At 43.2% G+C, this 24,292-nt stretch overlaps 1 protein-coding gene across 3 annotated transcripts in view; it reads left to right on the forward strand.

The window, feature by feature from the left end:
- ptprn2 (protein tyrosine phosphatase receptor type N2) overlaps nt 1-24,292 on the forward strand; it is a 1,372,445-nt gene that overhangs the window by 948,705 nt on the left and 399,448 nt on the right. For all 3 annotated transcript variants that reach the window (XR_010969405.1, XM_068015003.1, XM_068015004.1), the window contains one exon: nt 8,082-8,276. Coding sequence is in view for 2 of the 3 variants with exons in the window: in XM_068015003.1 (XP_067871104.1) it covers nt 8,082-8,276 (195 nt within the window). In the remaining variant the exon portion in view is untranslated. The remainder of the gene's footprint in view (nt 1-8,081; nt 8,277-24,292) is intronic.

Below are 24,292 nucleotides of genomic sequence, written 5' to 3' on the forward strand. Positions count from 1 at the left end.
GTATGACTATGTCAGGGTGTTGCTTGACTAGTCTGTGGGACAGCTCTCCCAACTTTGGCACAAGCCCCCAGATTTTTGTAAGGAGGACTTTGCAGAGTCGACAGGGCTGGGTTTGCTCTTGTTGTTTCCGGTGCCTAAGTTGATGCCGGGTGGTGCATCCGGTTTCATTCCTTAATGACTTCATAGCGGTTAGATATGGTTAGTTCAGTGCTGTGGGGAAAGTACAGAGGGTGTGGGACTATTGTATAGCTCTGTCAAAGAGCCAGCACATGCACTATGGGCTGAATGGTAGCCTCTTATGCTGTGATATTCTATGAATCCTCAATAGTTAGTTATTTTAACACTCTTGATATTTTTCAAATGGTGTCAAAATATCATACTGGAAAATGGCTCTTTGCTAGATGCCAAGTGCACATATGCTTGTAGCCGTGTGATTACATGTATTTTTGTGCATTACCAAAAACTATTCATGCAGACACTCAGGTTGAAATTAGCATGGGTTGGGAACAGAAATGACTCTTCCTGCTATTTTTATTTGTTTTTGAGTACAGACTGCATTTGACCAGACTGAGCATGATCAGTTCTTATGCATGATCTGCGGTGCTACAAATGCAGTAAAAAAAATTATTCGTTCATGGGATGTGGCTGTCGCTCACAAGGCCAGCACTTATTCCTCTTCTCTTATTTCCTTTGAACTGTTGCAGTCCATGGTGGTGTATTTACACCCACAGTGCTGTTAGGGAAGGAGTGCCAAATTTACGACCCACTGACCAGGATGGTGTGTGACTTGGAGGGGAAATTACAGGTGGTGGTGTCCCATGTGTCTGCTACCCTTGCTTTTCTAGGTAACAGAGGTCACGGGTTTGTAAGGTGCAGTCGAAAGAGCCTTGGTAAGTTGCTGCATCTTGTAGATGGTGCACACTGCTGCCACTGTGCACCCAGTGATGGAGGGAATGAATGTTTAAGGTTCTGGAAGCAGTGCCAGTCAAGTGGACTGCTTTGTTCTGGATGGTGTTGACCTGCTTGAGTGTTGTTGGAGCTGTACTCATCCAGGCAAGTGGGAAGTAGTCCATCATGAAAGAGTACTGATGGGTGCTATCTCTGTGAAAATCTGCTGTATCTTTATACTGCATGTGTGTATGGGGGTGGGGTGGGGTGGTTTGACTTTGAGCAAGAGTGTAAATCGGGTGATAGAGAATCAGCTGCTCATTTTACATCTCTTCCAATTTGAATTTCCATTGAAATCTATACAAATGAAAACTGGGCCAGATGTATAACAGGAGACAGATTCACTATCACCCAATCTCTAACCCAAAGTCAAAACTTCCCCTATTTGTGTCCATGTTCATAAAAACACTTAGGGCCTATAAGGCCTTGCCACTGGTAAAAATAAACAAAGGCCTCCATCCCAGTTAATATCCACTTGGAGAAGGTGCAGCATTTACCTAAATCTCTTAATACAATCCTCAAGCACTTAACACTTGAAAAACACTTTCTGGCTTAGAAACAATGCATAGCTTTTTATTTATTTATTTTTAAAATCTGTTGTGTTCCTTTATTCATTGGGAAATTAACATAAAGAATTGAGGCCAAATGCTGAAAAGGTCAGAGCAAGAGACAAATGCAGGCATGTTGGTTAGGTGGTACTGTGCTCATGCTTGAAATCTGTAGGTGGTAGAGGGAAAGGAAAATTGAGGTGATAAGGAGTTCCACAGTGTGGAGGTCCTGGGGAAGAGTGAATCAAGGTGGATGACAATATGAGGAGGCTTAGATTCAATGCAATGAGGAGCAACTTGTAACTGCTCAACGAGCCTCCGTGAAGATGTGAGTGTATAATTCTGCCACCAGGGAGGTAATTTGAATAAATTGTTAACATTGCCTGTCTCCGCCCCATCTTTATTTAGAGAAACAGGCCCTTCGGCCCATCGAGTCTGTGCCAACCAACAACCACCCATTTATACTAATCCTACATTAATCCCATATTCCCTACCACATTCCCACCATTCTCCTACCACCTACCTACACTAGGGGCAATTTACAATGGCCAATTTACCTATCAACCTGCAAGTCATTGGCTGTGGGAGGAAACCAGAGCACCTGGCGGAAACCCACACAGACACAGGGAGAACTTGCAAACTCCACACAGGCAGTACCCAGAACTGAACCCGGGTCGCTGGAGTTGCGAGACTGTGGTGCTAACCACTACGCCACTGTGCCGCCCTCTGCTCATTAGCTGCTGAAACCCTCATCCTTAATAATTCCAGCCTCGACTATTCCAATACCCTCTTGGACAGCCTCCTTGCACCCTCAGAAATTTGAGCTCATTCAAAACTCTGTTGCCTGTATCTTAACTTACACCAAGTTCCGTTCACCTATCAGCCCTGTGCTCGCTGACCTACATTGGCTTCCGGTCTGGCATCTCCTCGATTTAAAAATTCTCACCTTTGTTTACAAATCCCTCCATGGCCTCGCCCCTGCCTAGAACTTCTCTAAAACTTCCTCCAGCCTAACAACCATCTGAAATATCTGCGCTGTGCCAATTCTGGCCTCTTGAGCATCCCCGATACGAATCGCTCCATAATTGGTGGCCGTACCGTAAGCTACCAAGGCCCCAAACTCCGGAACTATTTAGTACAAAAGCAAAGCCCAGGACGGTGGCTCCTCACATGTAAAAGCAGTAATCCAATCCAACTGTAAACTTCTTCCGCAATCATCATCAACTCAAGAAAAGAGAGCGTAATGTTCAGCTTTCACAATACGGTATTTTGTGAAGCAGATGTTCCCACAAGACAGGGTGTTAACAATAGTGACACCATCTCTATGATTCACAATCTCTTATTGAAATAATATCACAGAAATAGGTGCCAAGTTCAACCATTTCCCAGATATATTCTTGGACATGCAGTGTTTCATCCTCAAAGGCAGTAAAATATCACAAACCATTTGGCAATTCTGTAGCTAATGGAACCAGTATAAGAATTTTTGATATACACTGTGAAATAAATGGTGCCGATTCCAGCCATTATAACATTGCCTGGAGGGATGACTGCCAGCATTTTGTTTCGCATTATAAATGTGATTATTTGAAGTGCAGGAAGATGAAAGTCCACCAAATATTAGTTGAACTGTTCCAGACATTTTTTTTTATGAGAGTGAAGGTTCCAGGCAAGTGATCCAGTATGCCCACTGTGCCACACAGGGGTGGGATGTGCGTCTCTAATCATGACCCTCCGCACTGTGAGTTGCCGGTCATAGCTGTGCTAAGCAGCGGGTAGGCACTCATCCGAATGGGCCCCCACACCCCTTCCCCCAGCTGGTCTTTCACAGTTCCAAGCAGCCGGCTGTAAAACAACAGAAGCCCAAGCACAGGCTGCCTGCCCTCTTGCCCCCTCACACTCCCAGCTTTGGATGGGGATGGATTGTAACATGGGAAGGGCATTGAAGTAGGCGAAGAAGGAAAGGGAGAAAACAATCAACAGCTTCAAAGAAAATATATATAAAGCAAAATACTGGGGCTGCTGGAAATCTGAAATAAAAACAGTAAATGCTGAAAACACTCAGGAGGTCTTTAAAAAAAAGGGGCACTTTGGTTAGGTTTTTTAATAACACTGGGACAACCCCAGTGTCTCATGAAATTATTCAGAAAAGGCAACTGTGGAGAGAGAAACAGAGTGAATATGCTAGAAATTCATTGCTATAGCGCCACCTTGAGTGGTGCCACCAATGCCTACCTTCATTTCCTGGGAGCGTTGCTATGGCATGCTAGAATGGATGCTATCCTGACATCACACGGCCAAAGTGGCTGATATGATGCCAGGATCCCTAATTTGCTCAACAAAAGTGCAGGCAGCCTCTTTGTTGTTCACTCTGCAGACAACGGGCAGGATTTTATTTTCCCGCTGCCGGGAGCGGCGGTGGACGGAAAAAATGGCGGTCGGCATCTGCCGTACTGCTACAATCCAGTGCATGGCGGCTCATTATAATATGCAGGGTGCCCGCTCCCCACCCCTCCTGCAAAATCACTTGGCGGGGTGGTTTCTGCGCAGGCGTTGATGCCATTTTTAAAGGTCTGCCAGGCCTGCATTGACAGACCAAATTTGACCCCATTCCCTTCCCCCAACTGCAACAGAAAATAAAGTTTGACCCACCCACCCCCCCCCCCCATCTATATCAGAAAAGCCCAGATTACCCCAAGTGCAGAGTTGTCCCCATCCAACCCCCACAACTGACCTACGTAAAGTTCAACCCTTCCCCTCCCCACTACACTGACAATGCAGAGTTGACCCCTTCGCTCCCCCCCCCCCAACCACTTCACGACAAATGCAGAGGTTCCCCACCCCTACCCCTTCCCCACCTTGGTGGCGCCAGCTTTCCCTGGACGGGAAATTGAAGTTGTGGGAGTGCCCTACGTCGCATGGCAGATCTGTAACTGCCGGTAAGGTTGCTCAGGCTTCCATTTAAATAGGTGATTTTAATATTCAAATCCGGCTCCCACCGCAGAGCGGCGGATGTGCCGCCTTGGAGCTTCCCCGCCACTGGGAAGATCGGGCCCGGCATTCCTGGCTTCGGGCTCCGTGGCAGGCGGCTGCCGCTCTGATCTTCTGGCCCCCCCATCACGCAGCCCGATGCTGGGAGCTCATCAAAATCCAGCCCAAGTGTGAAGCTGCAGGATGAGCATTACCTAGCATTATTTAAAGGACCGGGCACCCAACCTGCAGGCAAGGTAATTTTTTGAAGTTTCTGCCGGGAGTGCTGCTGGTTGAGTGATAGGGGTGTGGTGTCTGGAATACTCTGGAGTGTTTTTGGAGAGTTCCTGGATTTTCCAGAGAGTATTCCTACATCCTCAGAGAGGGGCATGGCCAGAGGAGTAGGTGACCTGTCCATCTTTCCTGCAACTGGTATAGGGGCAGCAGATGCAGTCCCTCGGTGTCTGCAGCATGACAGGGAAATAGAGCAGAGGCTGCAAACAGGGAAAGCTCCGTGCCTTGCCCTCCGCCCAGTTGGACCAGGACTCCTCCACGCTCCTTGGCAGTGACAGGAGACTGCCTGGCAGCCCAGCCACTGCACCCAGCATTTCGATATGCGTGCCCATCAGCACTCTCCTGTATGCCCCTCCCATCGAGGTCCTCATCTGAGGCCTCTGCCACCTCGTCTTCTGGTGAACTGGCAAATGAACCATCCTTTAGCCTTGGCCTGCTGCAACCACTCAGCACCGTGTGCTGATCCCAACTCTATACTGGCCTCCAAGGTACGTGCAGTGCCAGTATCTGAGCTGGTGGTTGCGACTGTCAGAACAAGTGATGGAGCCTCTTTCATCAGTGCTGTGCTGTTGCTGTCCCACTTCCTCCTGGGGCACCTGTGGCTCTGCAGGCAGCTGTTCTTGGATGACTGAAAGCAGGAAACTCAGGAGGTGCGGTGGTGGAGGGGGGGGGGTGGTGGTGCAGGAAGTAAGAGATCCATGGTCACACAACAAAAACAGCAATAACTTATATTTATATAGAGTAATTTATGACACAGAAGGAGGCCATTCAGCCATCGGGTCCATGCCGACTCTCCACAGAGCAATCCAGTCAGTCCCACTCCCCGGCTCGATCCCCACAGCCCTGCAGGTTTCTTTCCTTCAAGTGGCCATCCAGTTTCCTTTTGAAATCATTGATTGTCTCCGCTTCCACCACCCTCGTGGGCAGCGAGTTCCAGGTCATTACCACTCGCTGTGTAAAAAAGTTCTTCCTCACATTCCCCCCTGCATCTCTTGCCCGAAACCTTCAATCTGTGTCCCCTAGTCCTTGTACCATCAGTTAATGGGAACAGCTTTTCCTTGTCTAACTTATCTAAGCCTGTCCTAATCTTGTACACCTCTATCAAATCTCCTTTGCTCTATAAAATGTCTCAAGGCGCTTCACAGGAGCATTATAAAACAAAATATGACACCGAGCTACATAAGGAGCAAAGTCTTGGTCAATGATGTAGGTTTTGAGGAGTGTCATAAAGGAGGAAAGTGAGATAGAGAGGCGGAGAGATGCAGGGAGGGTATTCCAGAGCTTGGGGCCTAGGCAGCTGAAGGCGCAGCCACCAGTGGTGGAGCAATGAAAGTCAGGGATGCACAAGAGGTCAGAATAGGATGAGTGCAGATATCTCGGTGAGGCTGAGGGAGATTACAGAGATAGGTGAGGGGTGAGGCCATGGAAGGATTTGAAAACAAGGATGATAATTTTAAAATCAAGATGTTGCTTGACCAGGAGCACAGGGTTGAAAGGGGAACGGGACATTTAAAAAATTCATTCTTGGGATGTGAGTGTCAATGGCAAGGCCAGCATTTGTTGTCATCTCTAATTGCCATTGAGAAGGTGGTGGTGAGCCGGTTACTTGAACCATTGCTGTCCATCCGGTGTGGGTACACCCACAGTGCAAGTTAAGACACAAGCAGTAGAGCTTTGGATGACCTCAAGTTTACAGAGGGTAGAATGTGGGAGACCAGCCAGGAGTGTTGGAATTGTCAAGACTAGAGGTATCAAAGGCATGAATGAGGGTTTCAGCAGCAGATGAGCTGAGACAGGAGCGAAGCCGGGTGATGTTATGAAAGTGGAAATAGGTGGTCTTAGTGGTGGCGTGAATATGAGGTCAGAAGCTCATCTGTGGGTCAAATATGATACCAAGATTGCAAACAGACTGGTTAGTCTCAGACTCAGACGCCATCATCAGCAGCTTGCTCATCCTGCCAGATAGCAGGATGAGGGTGAACTGGGAGTTGAGAAGGGGCATAAGGCAGGAACATGCCATCATCCTCAATATACTCAGCGATGTCGGATGCCGGATGCCACAGGCCCCGTCACAGCCAGCCCCACGAGGCTGAGAGCCACCTCCTCTGTCGGGATCAGTAGATGCAGCTGTGCTTGTTGCTCGCCAGTTCTGCTGTGCTCCTTTCTATTGTGTGCCATCTTGTGCTGCAAAAGAGAGGGCAGAATGTCAGAGTTTGTACAACAATGTGTTTGAATGATGTGCCTGCCATAGCTGAATAGCTGGAGATTTGTGGAAACTATGAGAAGTGGGTATGAGGCTTGCAGCATTGGTAGGTGTGTGAGGTTGAGGTGGAGTATCTGGATGTTAGGTGTGAGTTCTGAGTGCTGGGAGTGCTGCTGGGTGAGTGTTGGGGGTGTGGTGATTGAGCAGCATGAGAAGCTGGTGTTGTGGTTGGTAGGATATGTCACTGAAGATGCATTCACTGACCTTGACCACCGGAGTGACGTCATTAGACTTACTGTGGCACTGCTGCCAGGTCTTCAGGTCCAGACTTCTGGAGTTAATCTTCCTGACCACCTGTTGCCACTCCCTTCTTGAGGGTCTCAAGTCCCCGCTTTGCGGGACCACTGCATCTCTCCTCCTGCCCACCTGCCCTACTAATGCTTCCAATGCCGCATCCATCACTATGGAATTCTTTCATTTTGTTCCTTTTGAAATAATTTACCTTGCAGCAATATTGCGAATGCAGCTTCCCTTTAAGGCACAGCCTGCCTTTAAGTACAGCAGGCTGTCTGGAACATGTGGGCTATAAACAATGCTACTGGGTCCTCCTGCTGTATGCAGAGGCTGCAGGCAGCATTCAGGAGCAGACAGCAACACAGGAGCCTCCCTGGCCAACACTGCAATCATTCGGATGAGGTGGGGCATTAAGTGTGCGTGTTGCCCCCTCCTTGGTCTGAATGGACACGAGCAGGTCATGAATCGCAACCCCCATGCCCAGAAAAGGAGGCTATCCAATATCTAGCCCAATTTTTCAAGTTGGTTTGATTTTCTTGACATGTATATGTTACCGTTTAGCTTGTAGATGCGAGCCAAACCCCGGGGAGATGGAAGTGAAAACTGCAGATCGATGGCCAATGTCTCATCAGTTTCACACTCAAACTGGATTAAGCCTATCTTTAAAGCACAGACAGACTTCCACTCCAACCCCCTGCACCACCCCCACCCCCCCACAACCAACCCCCACCCCCTCACAACCAACCCCCACCCATTCCCCCAGTGGCTGTTGTAAAAAATTTTGGATTACTTCCAACTTATTCTTTTTTCTTCCTCTAATCCAGGAGCTTTGCCGCCAGCGTATGGCTGTCAAGACATCGGAGCGTCCGGAACCTGCTCATGCTTCCCGCGTCAATAGCGTCTCCTCTCAGTTCAGTGACGGCCCACAGCCCAGCCCATCCACACGGAGCAGCACCTCCTCGTGGTGCGAGGAGCCGGTGCAGTCCAACATGGACATCTCCACAGGACACATGATACTGGTAATCGCTCATTCTGGCCCTAGTAATTCTTCTCTTATAGCTTTTCTCATGGCCATTGTGAGGAGTGGTGTTGGGCGCTTGTGGTGAGGGGAATATTAGCTATTTCCTTTGTTGAAAGCAGTGCAAGAGAAGTCTATTGTCTGTGCATTATTCACCACGCATTGATGTATATATACTGGTATAAGCCAATTATGAATCATCAGAACAATAGATGTAAAACCCAGTGGTGCTCTTGAAATGAGATTCAAAGTTCATCTTTCCTACTGACTCAGTATAGCAGGGCACAATGTCGAACTCGCGAAGCTTCTGCTGAAAATCAAAACCTGTATCTCCCTTCAAATAGCAAGTCAGTCACCAGTAAACATTTCTTTTGCTGTCAGTCAGAAAGTCACCCAAAACATTCTATTGGGAAAGGCTATATTTTTAAGGTTGTCATCTCTTCTACTGTGGTGAACTGTCATTGCCACAGCCAGGATATTGTCATAGAATCTTACATCACAGAAGGAAGCCATTCAGCCCATCATGTTTGTGCTATATCTTTGAAAGAGCTCTTCAATTAGTCTTTCCCCATAGCCCTGCAATTTTCCCCCCTTCATGCATTTATCCAGTTCCCCTTTTGAAAGTTACTACCCCATCAGTCAGTGCATTCCATATCATAACAACTCACTGCATGAAAAAAAAATTCTCCCCATCTGACCTCTGGCTCTTTTGCCCGTTACCTTCTATCAGTGTCCTCTGATTACCAATTCTTCAGACAGTGGTAAAAGTTTCTCCTTATCACTGTATTAAAATGCATCACATCAATTAAGACAGTCAACAGTAATCAGCTTTTAACATTATGAAGAAAATGAGCATGTAACAAATTTGAAGACATCTGTTTTCTTGCCGAATACACAATATCCTGAAGATTATTAGTTTCACAGATCAAGTGAATTGTTCAATAAAACATGGAAACATAAACAGAGACGAAGAAAGGACAATTAAACAATTGCAATAATTATATACAGAGACTTTTCATGAATAATTAAAAGATTCCAGACTTCCCAAATATGGATGAATACAGTGAGCACTGAGTGACATTCTCCTGTGTGTAGACTTAAATACACTGTATTCTGACTGACATTGTGCTGTACAGATTTAAACACACTGAGTTCTGAGTGACATTTTCCTGTATATAGATTTAAATACACTGAGCTCCGAGTGACATTCACCTGTCTATACATTTAAACGCACTGGGCTGGATTTTATGGGCCCCTTTGAGGTGGGGTCAGAGGTGGGAGGGGGGCCCATAGAATTGCGACGGGGACGGGGAGGGGTTGGGGGGAGGGCTCGTCGTCACTCCGTCATCACCCCGTCGCCAAGCATTGTTGCCAGGGGCGGGATAGGCTGATGACAGCCTTGCCGCCCATAGTCCAATTGAGGCCCTTAAGTGGATTATTAATGGCCACTTAAGGGCCACTTCCCGCCACCACTGGGATCTAACCAGTGGCAGGGGGTGCCTCTGTGACACAGGGAGGGCGCCTTGTAAAAGGAGGCACCCTCCCTGCGGCTTGGTGACAGGGGAGTGGGGTGTCTAGTCCCTCCTTCATGGGCAATTTGTAGCTCATGGCTGACTCCGACGACCCTGCCTCACTTACCTGGAGTCTGGGGTTCCAGCTCTGAGCCTGGGCCCAAGGCATCTGCAGTACCAGCAGTGGCCAACACTAGCAGCGGTGCCACTGATACCGCTGATCTGCCAGTCCTGTGATTGGCCAGCAGCTCTTAGAGGCGGGGTCCTTGTTTTTAAAGGGACTCAGATTCTGGTGTGGGGCAATTGGGCAGAAAAACAATGGAGGATTGCTTTGGGGAGGGGCATGAAAAGGCCGAGGTGGTGCTTCCCCTGCCTTTTTGGCCCAGAGTCAGGAGCCCTGCCTCCTCCACAAAATCCAGCCCACTGAGTTCTGAGTGGCATTCATGTTTTTATGATGGCATCTGTCCATGTCAGAAGACGATGGATTGCACCCAGGGTGTTTGTCACGCATTATCTGTTGTGGCTGTAGAGGCTGACTCTTGAGTGGCAATCCCTTCCACAGCTGATATTTTTTCCTTCCGCTGGGCTCCCTTTTCCGCCATCTGGTCATTCCTTTTGTCCTCTGCTTTTTCCACGCCCTTCCTGGCTGCCATTCTCCAGAAACTCTGGTCAGCAGCAAGGACTTCCCACACATCGACTCAGAGCATGGTCAACTTGAGGTCTCACTTGCAGACGTCCTTGTATCGCAGACATGCATGACCTGTTGATGTAGCAATAGCAAGCTCTCCATAGAGCATGTCTTAGGGAATGCAGCCGTCATCTATTTGGCACACATGACCCATCCGTTGACTCAAGAGGGCAAACATGCTGGGGATCCCTGCATGCCGGCGTACTTCTGTTTTTGGCACTCTGTCCTGCCAGGAGATGCTGAATGTTCATCTGGGACATTTAAACACACAGAGTTTGATTGACATTCTCCTCCCTCTACTTATAAGCACACTAAGTGCTGTGAGAGATTTAACTCTATATATTTTTAAACACACTGAGCTCTGAGTGACATTCTGCAGCATATAGATTTAAACACACTGAGCACTGAGTGACATTTTCCAGTATATAGATTTAAACACACTGAGCACTGACTGACATTCTCCTCTGTATAGATTTAAACACATTGAGCTCTGAGTGACATTTTCCTGTACATAGATTTAAACACACTGAGCACTGACTGACATTCTCCTCTGTATAGATTTAAACACATTGAGCTCTGAGTGACATTTTCCTATATAGATTTAAACACACTGAGCTCTGAGTGACATTCTCCTGTATATGGATTTAAACACACTGAGCACTGAGTAACATTCTCCTCTGTATAGATTTAAACACACTGAGCTCTGAGTGACATTCTCCTGTATATAGATTTAAACAGACTGAGCTCTGAGTGACATTCTACGATGTATAGATTTAAGCACTTTGAGGAATGAGTGACATTCTCCAATATATAGAGTTAAACAGACAGGACTCTGAGTGACATTGCCCTATATATAGATTTAAACACACTGAACTCTGAGTGACATTTTCCTTTATAGATTTCAACACATTGTGCACTGAGTGACATTCTCCGTTATATTATTTAAAACACACTGAACTCTGAGTGACATTCTCCTGTATATTGTTTAAAACACACAGAAACTCTGAGTGACATACTCCTGTACATCGATTTAAACACACAAAGCCCTGAGTTACATTCTCCAGAATATAGATTTAAACACACTGAACACTGAGTGACATTTTTCTCTTCTTTCTTTTTTCTTTTGGGCCTCCTTATCTCGAGAGACAATGGATACGCGCCTGGAGGTGGTCAGTGGTTTGTGAAGCAGCGCCTGGATTGGCTAAAAAGGCCAATTCTAGAGTGACAGGCTCTTCCACAGGTGCTGCAGAGAAATTTGTTTGTCGGGGCTGTTGCACTGTTGGCTCTCCCCTTCCGCCTCTGTCTTTTTTCCTGCCAACTACTAAGTCTCTTCGACTCGCCACATTTTAGCCCTGTCTTTATGGCTGCCCGCCAGCTCTGGTGATCGCTGGCAACTGACTCCCACAACTTGTGATCAATGTCACAGGATTTCATGTCACGTTTGCAGACGTCTTTGAAGCGGAGACATGGACGGGCGGTGGGTCTGATGCCAGTGGCGAGCTCGCTGTACAATGTATCTTTGGGGATCCTGCCATCTTCCATGCAGCTCACATGGCCAAGCCATCTCAAGCGCCGCTGACTCAGTAGTGTGTATAAGCTGGGGATGTTGGCCGCCTCGAGGACTTCTGTGTTGGAGATACGGTCCTGCCACCTGATGCCAGGTATTCTCCGGAGGCAGCGAAGATGGAATGAATTGAGACGTCGCTCTTGGCTGACATACGTTGTCCAGGCCTCGCTGCCATAGAGCAAGGTACTGAGGACACAGGCCTGATACACTCGGACTTTTGTGTTCCGTGTCAGTGCGCCATTTTCCCACACTCTCTTGGCCAGTCTGGACATAGCAGTGGAAGCCTTATCCATGCGCTTGTTGATTTCTGCATCTAGAGACAGGTTACTGGTGATAGTTGAGCCTGGGTAGGTGAACTCTTGAACCACTTCCAGAGCGTGGTCACCAATATTGATGGATGGAGCATTTCTGACGTCCTGCCCCATGATGTTCGTTTTCTTGAGGCTGATGGTTAGGCCAAATTCATTGCAGGCAGCCGCAAACCTGTCGATGAGACTCTGCAGACACTCTTCAGTGTGAGATGTTAAAGCAGCATCGTCAGCAAAGAGGAGTCCCCTGATGAGGACTTTCCGTACTTTGGACTTCGCTCTTAGACGGGCAAGGTTGAACAACCTGCCCCCTGATCTTGTGTGGAGGAAAATTCCTTCTTCAGAGGACTTGAACGCATTTGAAAGCAGCAGGGAGAAGAAAATCCCAAAAAGAGTGGGTGCGAGAACACAGCCCTGTTTCATGCCACTCAGGATAGGAAAGGGCTCTGATGAGGAGCCACCATGTTGAATTGTGCCTTTCATATTGTCATGGAATGAGGTGATGATACTGAGTAGCTTTGGTGGGCATCCGATCTTTTCTAGTAGTCTGAAGAGACCACGTCTGCTGACGGGATCAAAGGCTTTGGTGAGATCAATGAAAGCAATGCAGAGGGGCATCTGTTGTTCACGGCATTTCTCCTGTATCTGACGAAGGGAGAACAGCATGTCAACGGTCGATCTCTCTGCACGAAAGCCACACTGTGCCTCAGGGTAGACGCGCTCGGCCAACTTCTGGAGCCTGTTCAGAGCGACTCGAGCAAAGACTTTCCCCACTATGCTGAGCAGGGAGATTCCACGGTAGTTGTTGCAGTCACCGCGGTCACCTTTGTTTTTATAGAGGGTGATGATATTGGCATCGCGCATGTCCTGGGGGACTGCTGCCTCGTCCCAGCACACGCATAGCTGTTCATGTAGTGCTGAGAGTATAGCAGGCTTGGCACTCTTGATTTTTTCAGGGGTAATGCTGTCCATGATTTAAACACACTGAGCACTGAGTGACATTCTCCAGTATATAGATTTAAACACACTGAACACTGAGTGACATTCTCCGAAGTATCGATTTAAACACACTGAGCTCTGCGTGACATTCTCCAATATAAAGATTTAAACATACTGAGCACTAAGTGACATTCTCCTCTGTATAGATTTAAAAACACTGAGCTCTGAGTGACATTCTCCTGTATATAGATTTAAACACACTGAGGACTGAATGACATTTTCCTGTATATAGATTTAAACACACTGAGCTCTGAGTGACATTCTCCTGCATATAGATTTAAACAGACTGAGCTCTGAGTGACATTCCCCAGTATATAGATTTAAACACACTGAGCACTGAATGACATTTTCCTGTATATAGATTTAAACACTCTGAGCTCTGAGTGACATTTTCCTGTATATAGATTTAAATACACTGAGCTTTGAGTGACATTTTCCAGTCGAGATTTAAACACACTGAGCTCTGAGTGACATTCTCCAGTATATAGATTTAAACACACTGAGCTCTGAGTGACATTCTCCTGTATATAGATATAAACACACTGAGCTCTGAGTGACATTCTCCTGTGTATAGATTTAAACACACTGAGCTCTGCGTGACATTCTCCAGTATATAGATTTAAACACACTGAGCTCTGAGTGACATTCTCCTGTATATAGATTTAAACACACTGAGCTCTGCGTGACATTCTCCAGTATATAGATTTGAACACACTGAACTCTGAGTGACATTCTCCTGTATACAGATTTAAACGGACTGAACTCTGAGTGACATTCTCCTGTATTTAGATTTAAACACACTGTGCACTGAGTGACATTTTCCTGTATATAGATTTAAACACACTGAGCACTGAGTGACATTTTCCTGTAAAAGGATTTAAACACACTGAGCACTGAGTGACATTTTCCTGGAGATAGATTTAAACACAATGAGCACTGAGTGACATTTTCTTGGAAAAGGATTTAAACACACTGAGCACTGAGTGACATTTTCCTGTATATAGATTGAAACACAATGAGCACTGAGTGACATTTTCCTGTAAAAAGATTTAAACAAACTGAGCACTGAGTGACATTTTCCTGTAAAAAGATTTAAACACACTGAGCTCTGAGTGACATTCTCCTGTATACAGATTTAAACACACTGAGCTCTGCGTGACATTTTCCTGTATATAGATTTAAACACACTGAGCTCTGAGTGACATTCTCCTGTATATAGATTTAAACAGACTGAGCTCTGAGTGACATTCCCCAGTATATAGATTTAAACACACTGAGCACTGAATGACATTTTCCTGTATATAGATTTAAACACTCTGAGCTCTGAGTGACATTTTCCTGTATATAGATTTAAACACACTGAGCTTTGAGTGACATTTTCCAGTCGAGATTTAAACACACTGAGCTCTGAGTGACATTCTCCAGTATATAGATTTAAACACAATGAGCTCTGAGTGACATTCTCCTGTATATAGATATAAACACACTGAGCTCTGAGTGACATTCTCCTGTGTATAGATTTAAACACACTGAGCTCTGCGTGACATTCTCCAGTATATAGATTTAAACACACTGAGCTCTGAGTGACATTCTCCTGTATATAGATTTAAACACACTGAGCTCTGCGTGACATTCTCCAGTATATAGATTTGAACACACTGAACTCTGAGTGACATTCTCCTGGATGCAGATTTAAACGGACTGAACTCTGAGTGACATTCTCCTGTATTTAGATTTAAACACACTGAGCTCTGAGTGACATTCTCCTGTACATAGATTTAAACACACTGAGCTGTGAGTAACATTCTCCTGTATATAGATTTAAACAGACTGAACTCTGAGTGACATTCTCCTGTATTTAGATTTAAACACACTGAGCTCTGAGTGACATTCTCCTGTATATAGATTTAAACAGACTGAACTCTGAGTGGCATTCTCCTGTATATAGATTTAAACAGACTGAGCTCTGAGTGACATTCTCCTGTGTATAGATTTAAACACACTGAGCTTTGAGTGACATTCTCCTGTATATTGATTTAAACACACTGAGCTGTGAGTAACATTCTCCTGTATATAGATTTAAACAGACTGAACTCTGAGTGGCATTCTCCTGTATATAGATTTAAACAGACTGAGCTCTGAGTGACATTCTCCCGTATATAGATTTAAAGACACTGATCTCAGAGTGACATTCTCCTGAATATAGATTTGAACACACTGAGCTCTGCTGACATTCTCCAGTATATAGATTTAAACACACTGAAATCTGAGTGACAATCTCCAGAGTATAGATTTAAACACACTGAGCTCTGAGTGACATTCCCAGTATATAGATTTAAACACACTGAGTTCTGAGTGACATTCTGCTGTATATAGATTTAAACACACTGAGCTCTGAGTGACAATCTCCAGTATATAGATTTAAACACACTGAGCTCTGAGTGACATTCTCCTGTGTATAGATTTCAACACACTGAGCTCTGCTGACATTCTCCAGTATATAGATTTAAACACACTGAAATCTGAGTGACAATCTCCAGTATATAGATTTAAACACACTGAGCTCTGAGTGACATTCTCCTGTGTATAGAATTAAACACATTGGGCTCTGAGTGACATTCTGCAATACAGAGATATAAACACACTGTGCACTGAGTGACATTTTCCTGTCTTTAGATGTAAACACACTGAGCACTGAGTGACATTTTCCTGTAAAAGGATCTAAACACACTGAGCACTGAGTGACATTTTCCTGTGTATAGATTTAAACACAATGAGCACTGAGTGACATTTTCCTGGAAAAGGATTTAAACACACTGAGCACTGAGTGACATTTTCCTGTATATAGATTTAAACACAATGAGCACTGAGTGACATTTTCCTGCAATAAGATTTAAACACACTGAGCACTGAGTGACATTTTCCTGTAAAAAGATTTAAACACACTGAGCTCTGAGTGACATTCTCCTGTATACAGATTTAAACACACTGAGCTCTGAGTGACAGTCTCCTGTACAGAGAATTAAACACACTGATCTCAGAGTGACATTCTCCTGTATATAGATTTAAACAGACTGAGCTCTGAGTGACATTCTCCTGTACATAGATTTAAACAGACTGAGCTCTGAGTGACATTCTCCTGCATATAGATTTAAACAGACTGAGCTCTGAGTGACATTCTCCTGTATATAGATTTAAACACACTGAGCTCTGAGTGACATTCTCCTGGATATAGATTTAAACAGACTGAGCTCTGAGTGACATTCTCCTGTACATAGATTTAAACAGACTGAGCTCTGAGTGACATTCTCCTGTATATAGATTTAAACACACTGAGCTCTGAGTGACATTCTCCTGTATATAGATTTAAACAGACTGAGCTCTGAGTGACATTCTCCAGTATATAGATTTAAACAGACTGAGCTCTGAGTGACATTCTCCTTTATATAGATTTAAACAGACTGAACTCTGAGTGGCATTCTCCTGTGTATAGATTTAAACACACTGAGCTTTGAGTGACATTCTCCTGTATATTGATTTAAACACACTGAGCTGTGAGTAACATTCTCCTGTATATAGATTTAAACAGACTGAACTCTGAGTGGCATTCTCCTGTATATAGATTTAAACAGACTGAGCTCTGAGTGACATTCTCCTGTATATAGATTTAAAGACACTGATCTCAGAGTGACATTCTCCTGAATATAGATTTGAACACACTGAGCTCTGCTGACATTCTCCAGTATATAGATTTAAACACACTGAAATCTGAGTGACAATCTCCAGAGTATAGATTTAAACACACTGAGCTCTGAGTGACATTCCCAGTATATAGATTTAAGCACACTGAGTTCTGAGTGACATTCTGCTGTATATAGATTTAAACACACTGAGCTCTGAGTGACATTCTCCTGTGTATAGATTTCAACACACTGAGCTCTGAGTTACATTCCCAGTATATAGATTTAAACACACTGAGTTCTGAGTGACATTCTGCTGTAAAAAGATTTAAACACACTGAGCTCTGCTGACATTCTCCAGTATATAGATTTAAACACACTGAGCTCTGAGTGACATTCTCCTGTGTATAGATTTAAACACATTGGGCTATGAGTGACATTCTGCAATACAGAGATATAAACACACTGTGCACTGAGTGACATTTTCCTGTAAAAGGATTTAAACACACTGAGCACTGAGTGACATTTTCCTGTATATAGATTTAAACACACTGAGCACTGAGTGACATTTTCCTGTAAAAGGATTTAAACACACTGAGCACTGAGTGACATTTTCCTGTATATAGATTTAAACACAATGAGCACTGAGTGACATTTTCCTGGAAAAGGATTTAAACACACTGAGCATTGAGTGACATGTTCCTGTATATAGATTTAAACACAATGAGCACTGAGTGACATTTTCCTGCAAAAAGATTTAAACAAACTGAGCACTGAGTGACATTTTCCTGTAAAAAGATTTAAACACACTGAGCTCTGAGTGACATTCTCCTGTATACAGATTTAAACACACTGAGCTCTGAGTGACATTCTCCAGCATATAGATTTAAACACACTGAGCTCTGCGTGACATTCTCCTTTATATAGATTTCAACACACCGAGCTCTGAGTAACATTCTCCTGCATATAGATTTAAACAGACTGAGCTCTGAGTGACATTCTCCTGTACATAGATTTAAACAGACTGAGCTCTGAGTGACATTCTCCTGCATATAGATTTAAACAGCCTGAGCTCTGAGTGACATTCTCCTGTATATAGATTTAAACAGACTGAGCTCTGAGTGACATTCTCCTGTGCATAGATTTAAACAGACTGAGCTCTGAGTGACATTCTCCTGCATATAGATTTAAACAGACTGAGCTCTGAGTGACATTCTCCTGTATATAGATTTAAACACACTGAGCTCTGAGTGACATTCTCCTGTATATAGATTTAAACAGACTGAGCTCTGAGTGACATTCTCCAGTATATAGATTTAAACAGACTGAGCTCTGAGTGACATTCTCCTTTATATAGATTTAAACACACTGATCTCTGAGTGACATTGTCCTGTATATATATTTAAACACACTGAGCACTGAGTGACATTCTCCTGTATATATAATTAAACACATTGAGCTCTGAGTAACATTCTCCAGTATGTTGATTTAAACACATTGAGCTCTGAGTGACTTTCTCCAGGATATAGTTTTAAACGCACTGAACTCTGAGGGACATTCTCCTGTATATAGATTTAATCACACTGAGCTCTGAGTGACGTTCTCCTGTATATAGATTTAAACACACTGAGCTCTGAGTGACATTCTCCTGTATAGAGAATTAAACACTCTGAGCTCTGAGTGACATTCTCCTGTATATAGATTTAAACAGACTGAGCTCTGAGTGACATTCTCCTGTATATAGATTTAAATACACTTAACTCTGAGTTACATTCTCCTGTATATAGATTTAAACACTCTGAATACTGAGTGACATTTCCCTATTTAGGGATTTAAACACACTGAGCTCTGCCTGACATTTTCCAACAAAGATTTCAACACACTGAACTCTGAGTGACTTTCTCCTGTATATTGTTTAAAACTCAGTGACTTCTGAGTTCCATTCCCCAGTATATAGATTTAAACACACAGAGCTCTGAGTGACATTCTCCTGTATATAGATTTATACACACTGAGCTCTGAGTGACATTCTCCAGTATATAGATTTAAACACACTGAGCTCTGAGTGACATTCTCCAGTATATAGATTTAAACACACTGGACTGTGAGTGATATTCTCCTGTATATAGATTTATACACACTGAACTGTGCTGACATTCTCCACTATCTCGATTTAAACAAACTGAACTCTGAGTGACATTCTCCTCTATATAGATTTACACACACTGAGCTCTGCGTGACATTCTCCTTTATATAGATTTAAACACACCGAGCTCTGAGTAACATTCTCCAGGATATAGTTTTAAACGCCCTGAACTCTGAGGGACATTCTCCTGTATACAGATTTAAACACACTGAGCTCTGAGTGACAGTCTCCTGTGTAGAGAATTAAACACACTGATCTCAGAGTGACATTCTCCTGGATATAGATTTGTACACACTGAGCTCTGAGTGACATTCTCCTGTATAGAGAATTAAACACACTGATCTCAGAGTGACATTCTCCTGTATATAGATTTGAACACACTGAGCACTGAGTGACATTCTCCTGTATAGAGAATTAAACACACTGAGCTCTGCTGACATTCTCCAGTATATAGATTTAAACACACTGAAATCTGAGTGACAATCTCCAGTATATAGATTTAAACACACTGAGCTCTGAGTGACATTCTCCTGTGTATAGATTTAAACACATTGGGCTCTGAGTGACATTCTGCAATACAGAGATATAAAGACACTGTGCACTGAGTGACATTTTCCTGTATATAGATTTAAACACACTGAGCACTGAGTGACATTTTCCTGTATAGAGAATTAAACACACTGAGCTCTGCTGACATTCTCCAGTATATAGATTTAAACACACTGAAATCTGAGTGACAATCTCCAGTATATAGATTTAAACACACTGAGCTCTGAGTGACATTCTCCTGTGTATAGATTTAAACACATTGGGCTCTGAGTGACATTCTGCAATACAGAGATATAAAGACACTGTGCACTGAGTGACATTTTCCTGTATATAGATTTAAACACAATGAGCACTGAGTGACCTTTTCCTGGAAAAGGATTTAAACACACTGAGCACTGAGTGACATTTTCCTGTATATAGATTTAAACACAATGAGCACTGAGTGACATTTTCCTGTAAAAAGATTTAAACAAACTGAGCACTGAGTGACATTTTCCTGTAAAAAGATTTAAACACACTGAGCTCTGAGTGACATTCTCCTGTATACAGATTTAAACACACTGAGCTCTGAGTGACATTCTCCAGCATATAGATTTAAACACACTGAGCTCTGCGTGACATTCTCCTTTATATAGATTTCAACACACCGAGCTCTGAGTAACATTCTCCTGTATATAGATTTAAACAGACTGAGCTCTGAGTGACATTCTCCTGTACATAGATTTAAACAGACTGAGCTCTGAGTGACATTCTCCTGCATATAGATTTAAACAGACTGAGCTCTGAGTGACATTCTCCTGTATATAGATTTAAACACACTGAGCTCTGAGTGACATTCTCCTGTATATAGATTTAAACAGACTGAGCTCTGAGTGACATTCTCCTGTACATCGATTTAAACAGACTGAGCTCTGAGTGACATTCTCCTGCATATAGATTTAAACAGACTGAGCTCTGAGTGACATTCTCCTGTATATAGATTTAAACACACTGAGCTCTGAGTGACATTCTCCTGTATATAGATTTAAACAGACTGAGCTCTGAGTGACATTCTCCAGTATATAGATTTAAACACATTGAGCTCTGAGTGACATTCTCCTTTATATAGATTTAAACACACTGATCTCTGAGTGACATTGTCCTGTATATATATTTAAACACACTGAGCACTGAGTGACATTCTCCTGTATATATATTTAAACACATTGAGCTCTGAGTGACTTTCTCCAGGATATAGTTTTAAACGCACTGAACTCTGAGGGACATTCTCCTGTATACAGATTTAAACAGACTGAGCTCTGAGTGACATTCTCCTGTATATAGATTTAATCACACTGAGCTCTGAGTGACATTCTCCTGTGTATAGATTTAAACACACTGAGCTCTGAGTGACAGTCTCCTGTATATGGTTTTAAAGACACTGAGCTCTGCCTGACATTTTCCTATAAAGATTTCAACACACTGAGCTCTGAGTGACATTCTCCTGTATAGAGAATTAAACACTCTGAGCTCTGAGTGACATTCTCCTGTATATAGATTTAAACAGACTGAGCTCTGAGTGACATTCTCCAGTATATAGATTTAAACAGACTGAGCTCTGAGTGACATTCTCCTTTATATAGATTTAAACACACTGATCTCTGAGTGACATTGTCCTGTATATATATTTAAACACACTGAGCACTGAGTGACATTCTCCTGTATATATATTTAAACACATTGAGCTCTGAGTAACATTCTCCAGTATATAGATTTAAACACATTGAGCTCTGAGTGACTTTCTCCAGGATATAGTTTTAAACGCACTGAACTCTGAGGGACATTCTCCTGTATACAGATTTAAACAGACTGAGCTCTGAGTGACATTCTCCTGTATATAGATTTAATCACACTGAGCTCTGAGTGACATTCTCCTGTGTATAGATTTAAACACAATGAGCTCTGAGTGACAGTCTCCTGTATATGGTTTTAAAGACACTGAGCTCTGCCTGACATTTTCCTATAAAGATTTCAACACACTGAGCTCTGAGTGACATTCTCCTGTATAGAGAATTAAACACTCTGAGCTCTGAGTGACATTCTCCTGTATAGAGAATTAAACACTCTGAGCTCTGAGTGACATTCTCCTGTATATAGATTTAAACAGACTGAGCTCTGCGTGACATTCTCCTTTATATAGATTTCAACACACCGAGCTCTGAGTAACATTCTCCTGTGCATATAGATTTAAACAGACTGAGCTCTGAGTGACATTCTCCTGTACATAGATTTAAACAGACTGAGCTCTGAGTGACATTCTCCTGTATATAGATTTAAACACACAGAGCTCTGAGTGACATTCTCCTGCATATAGATTTAAACACACTGAACTCTGAGTGACATTCTCCTGTAGAAAGATTTAAACACACTGAACTCTGAGTGACATTCTCCTGTATATAGATTTAAACACACTGAGCTCTGCGTGACATTCTCCTGTATATAGATTTAAACACACTGAGCTCTGAGTGACATTCTCCTGCATATAGATTTAAACACACTGAGCTCTGAGTGACATTCTCCTGCATATAGATTTAAACACACTGAGCTCTGAGTGACATTCTCCTGTATATAGATTTAAACACACAGAGCTCTGAGTGACATTCTCCTGCATATAGATTTAAACACACTGAACTCTGAGTGACATTCTCCTGTAGAAAGATTTAAACACACTGAACTCTGAGTGACATTCTCCTGTATATAGATTTAAACACACTGAGCTCTGCGTGACATTCTCCTGTATATAGATTTAAACACACTGAGCTCTGAGTGACATTCTCCTGCATATAGATTTAAACACACTGAGCTCTGAGTGACATTCTCCTGCATATAGATTTAAACACACTGAGCTCTGAGTGACATTCTCCTGTGTATAGATTTAAACACACTGAGCTCTGAGTGACATTCTCCTGTATATGGTTTTAAAGACACTGAGCTCTGCCTGACATTTTCCTATAAAGATTTCAACACACTGAGCTCTGAGTGACATTCTCCTGTATAGAGAATTAAACACTCTGAGCTCTGAGTGACATTCTCCTGTATAGAGAATTAAACACTCTGAGCTCTGAGTGACATACTCCTGTATATAGATTTAAACAGACTGAGCTCTGCGTGACATTCTCCTTTATATAGATTTCAACACACCGAACTCTGAGTAACATTCTCCTGCATATAGATTTAAACAGACTGAGCTCTGAGTGACATTCTCCTGTACATAGATTTAAACAGACTGAGCTCTGAGTGACATTCTCCTGCATATAGATTTAAACAGCCTGAGCTCTGAGTGACATTCTCCTGTATATAGATTTAAACAGACTGAGCTCTCAGTGACATTCTCCTGTGCATAGATTTAAACAGACTGAGCTCTGAGTGACATTCTCCTGCATATAGATTTAAACAGACTGAGCTCTGAGTGACATTCTCCTGTATATAGATTTAAACACACTGAGCTCTGAGTGACATTCTCCTGTATATAGATTTAAACAGACTGAGCTCTGAGTGACATTCTCCAGTATATAGATTTAAACAGACTGAGCTCTGAGTGACATTCTCCTTTATATAGATTTAAACACACTGATCTCTGAGTGACATTGTCCTGTATATATATTTAAACACACTGAGCACTGAGTGACATTCTCCTGTATATATAATTAAACACATTGAGCTCTGAGAAACATTCTCCAGTATGTAGATTTAAACACATTGAGCTCTGAGTGACTTTCTCCAGGATATAGTTTTAAACGCACTGAACTCTGAGGGACATTCTCCTGTATATAGATTTAATCACACTGAGCTCTGAGTGACATTCTCCTGTATATAGATTTAAACACACTGAGCTCTGAGTGACATTCTCCTGTATAGAGAATTAAACACTCTGAGCTCTGAGTGACATTCTCCTGTATATAGATTTAAACAGACTGAGCTCTGAGTGACATTCTCCTGTATATAGATTTAAATACACTTATCTCTGAGTTACATTCTCCTGTATATAGATTTAAACACTCTGAATACTGAGTGACATTTCCCTATTTAGGGATTTAAACACACTGAGCTCTGCCTGACATTTTCCAACAAAGATTTCAACACACTGAACTCTGAGTGACTTTCTCCTGTATATTGTTTAAAACACACAGAAACTCTGAGTGACATTCTCCTGTACATAGTTTAAAACTCAGTGACTTCTGAGTTCCATTCCCCAGTATATAGATTTAAACACACAGAGCTCTGAGTGACATTCTCCAGTATATAGATTTAAACACACTGGACTGTGAGTGATATTCTCCTGTATATAGATTTATACACACTGAACTGTGCTGACATTCTCCACTATCTCGATTTAAACAAACTGAACTCTGAGTGACATTCTCCTCTATATAGATTTACACACACTGAGCTCTGCGTGACATTCTCCTTTATATAGATTTAAACACACCGAGCTCTGAGTAACATTCTCCAGGATATAGTTTTAAACGCCCTGAACTCTGAGGGACATTCTCCTGTATACAGATTTAAACACACTGAGCTCTGAGTGAC

The sequence above is a fragment of the Heterodontus francisci genome, chromosome 2 (assembly GCF_036365525.1).
Source record: "Heterodontus francisci isolate sHetFra1 chromosome 2, sHetFra1.hap1, whole genome shotgun sequence".
NCBI lineage: Eukaryota > Metazoa > Chordata > Chondrichthyes > Heterodontiformes > Heterodontidae > Heterodontus > Heterodontus francisci.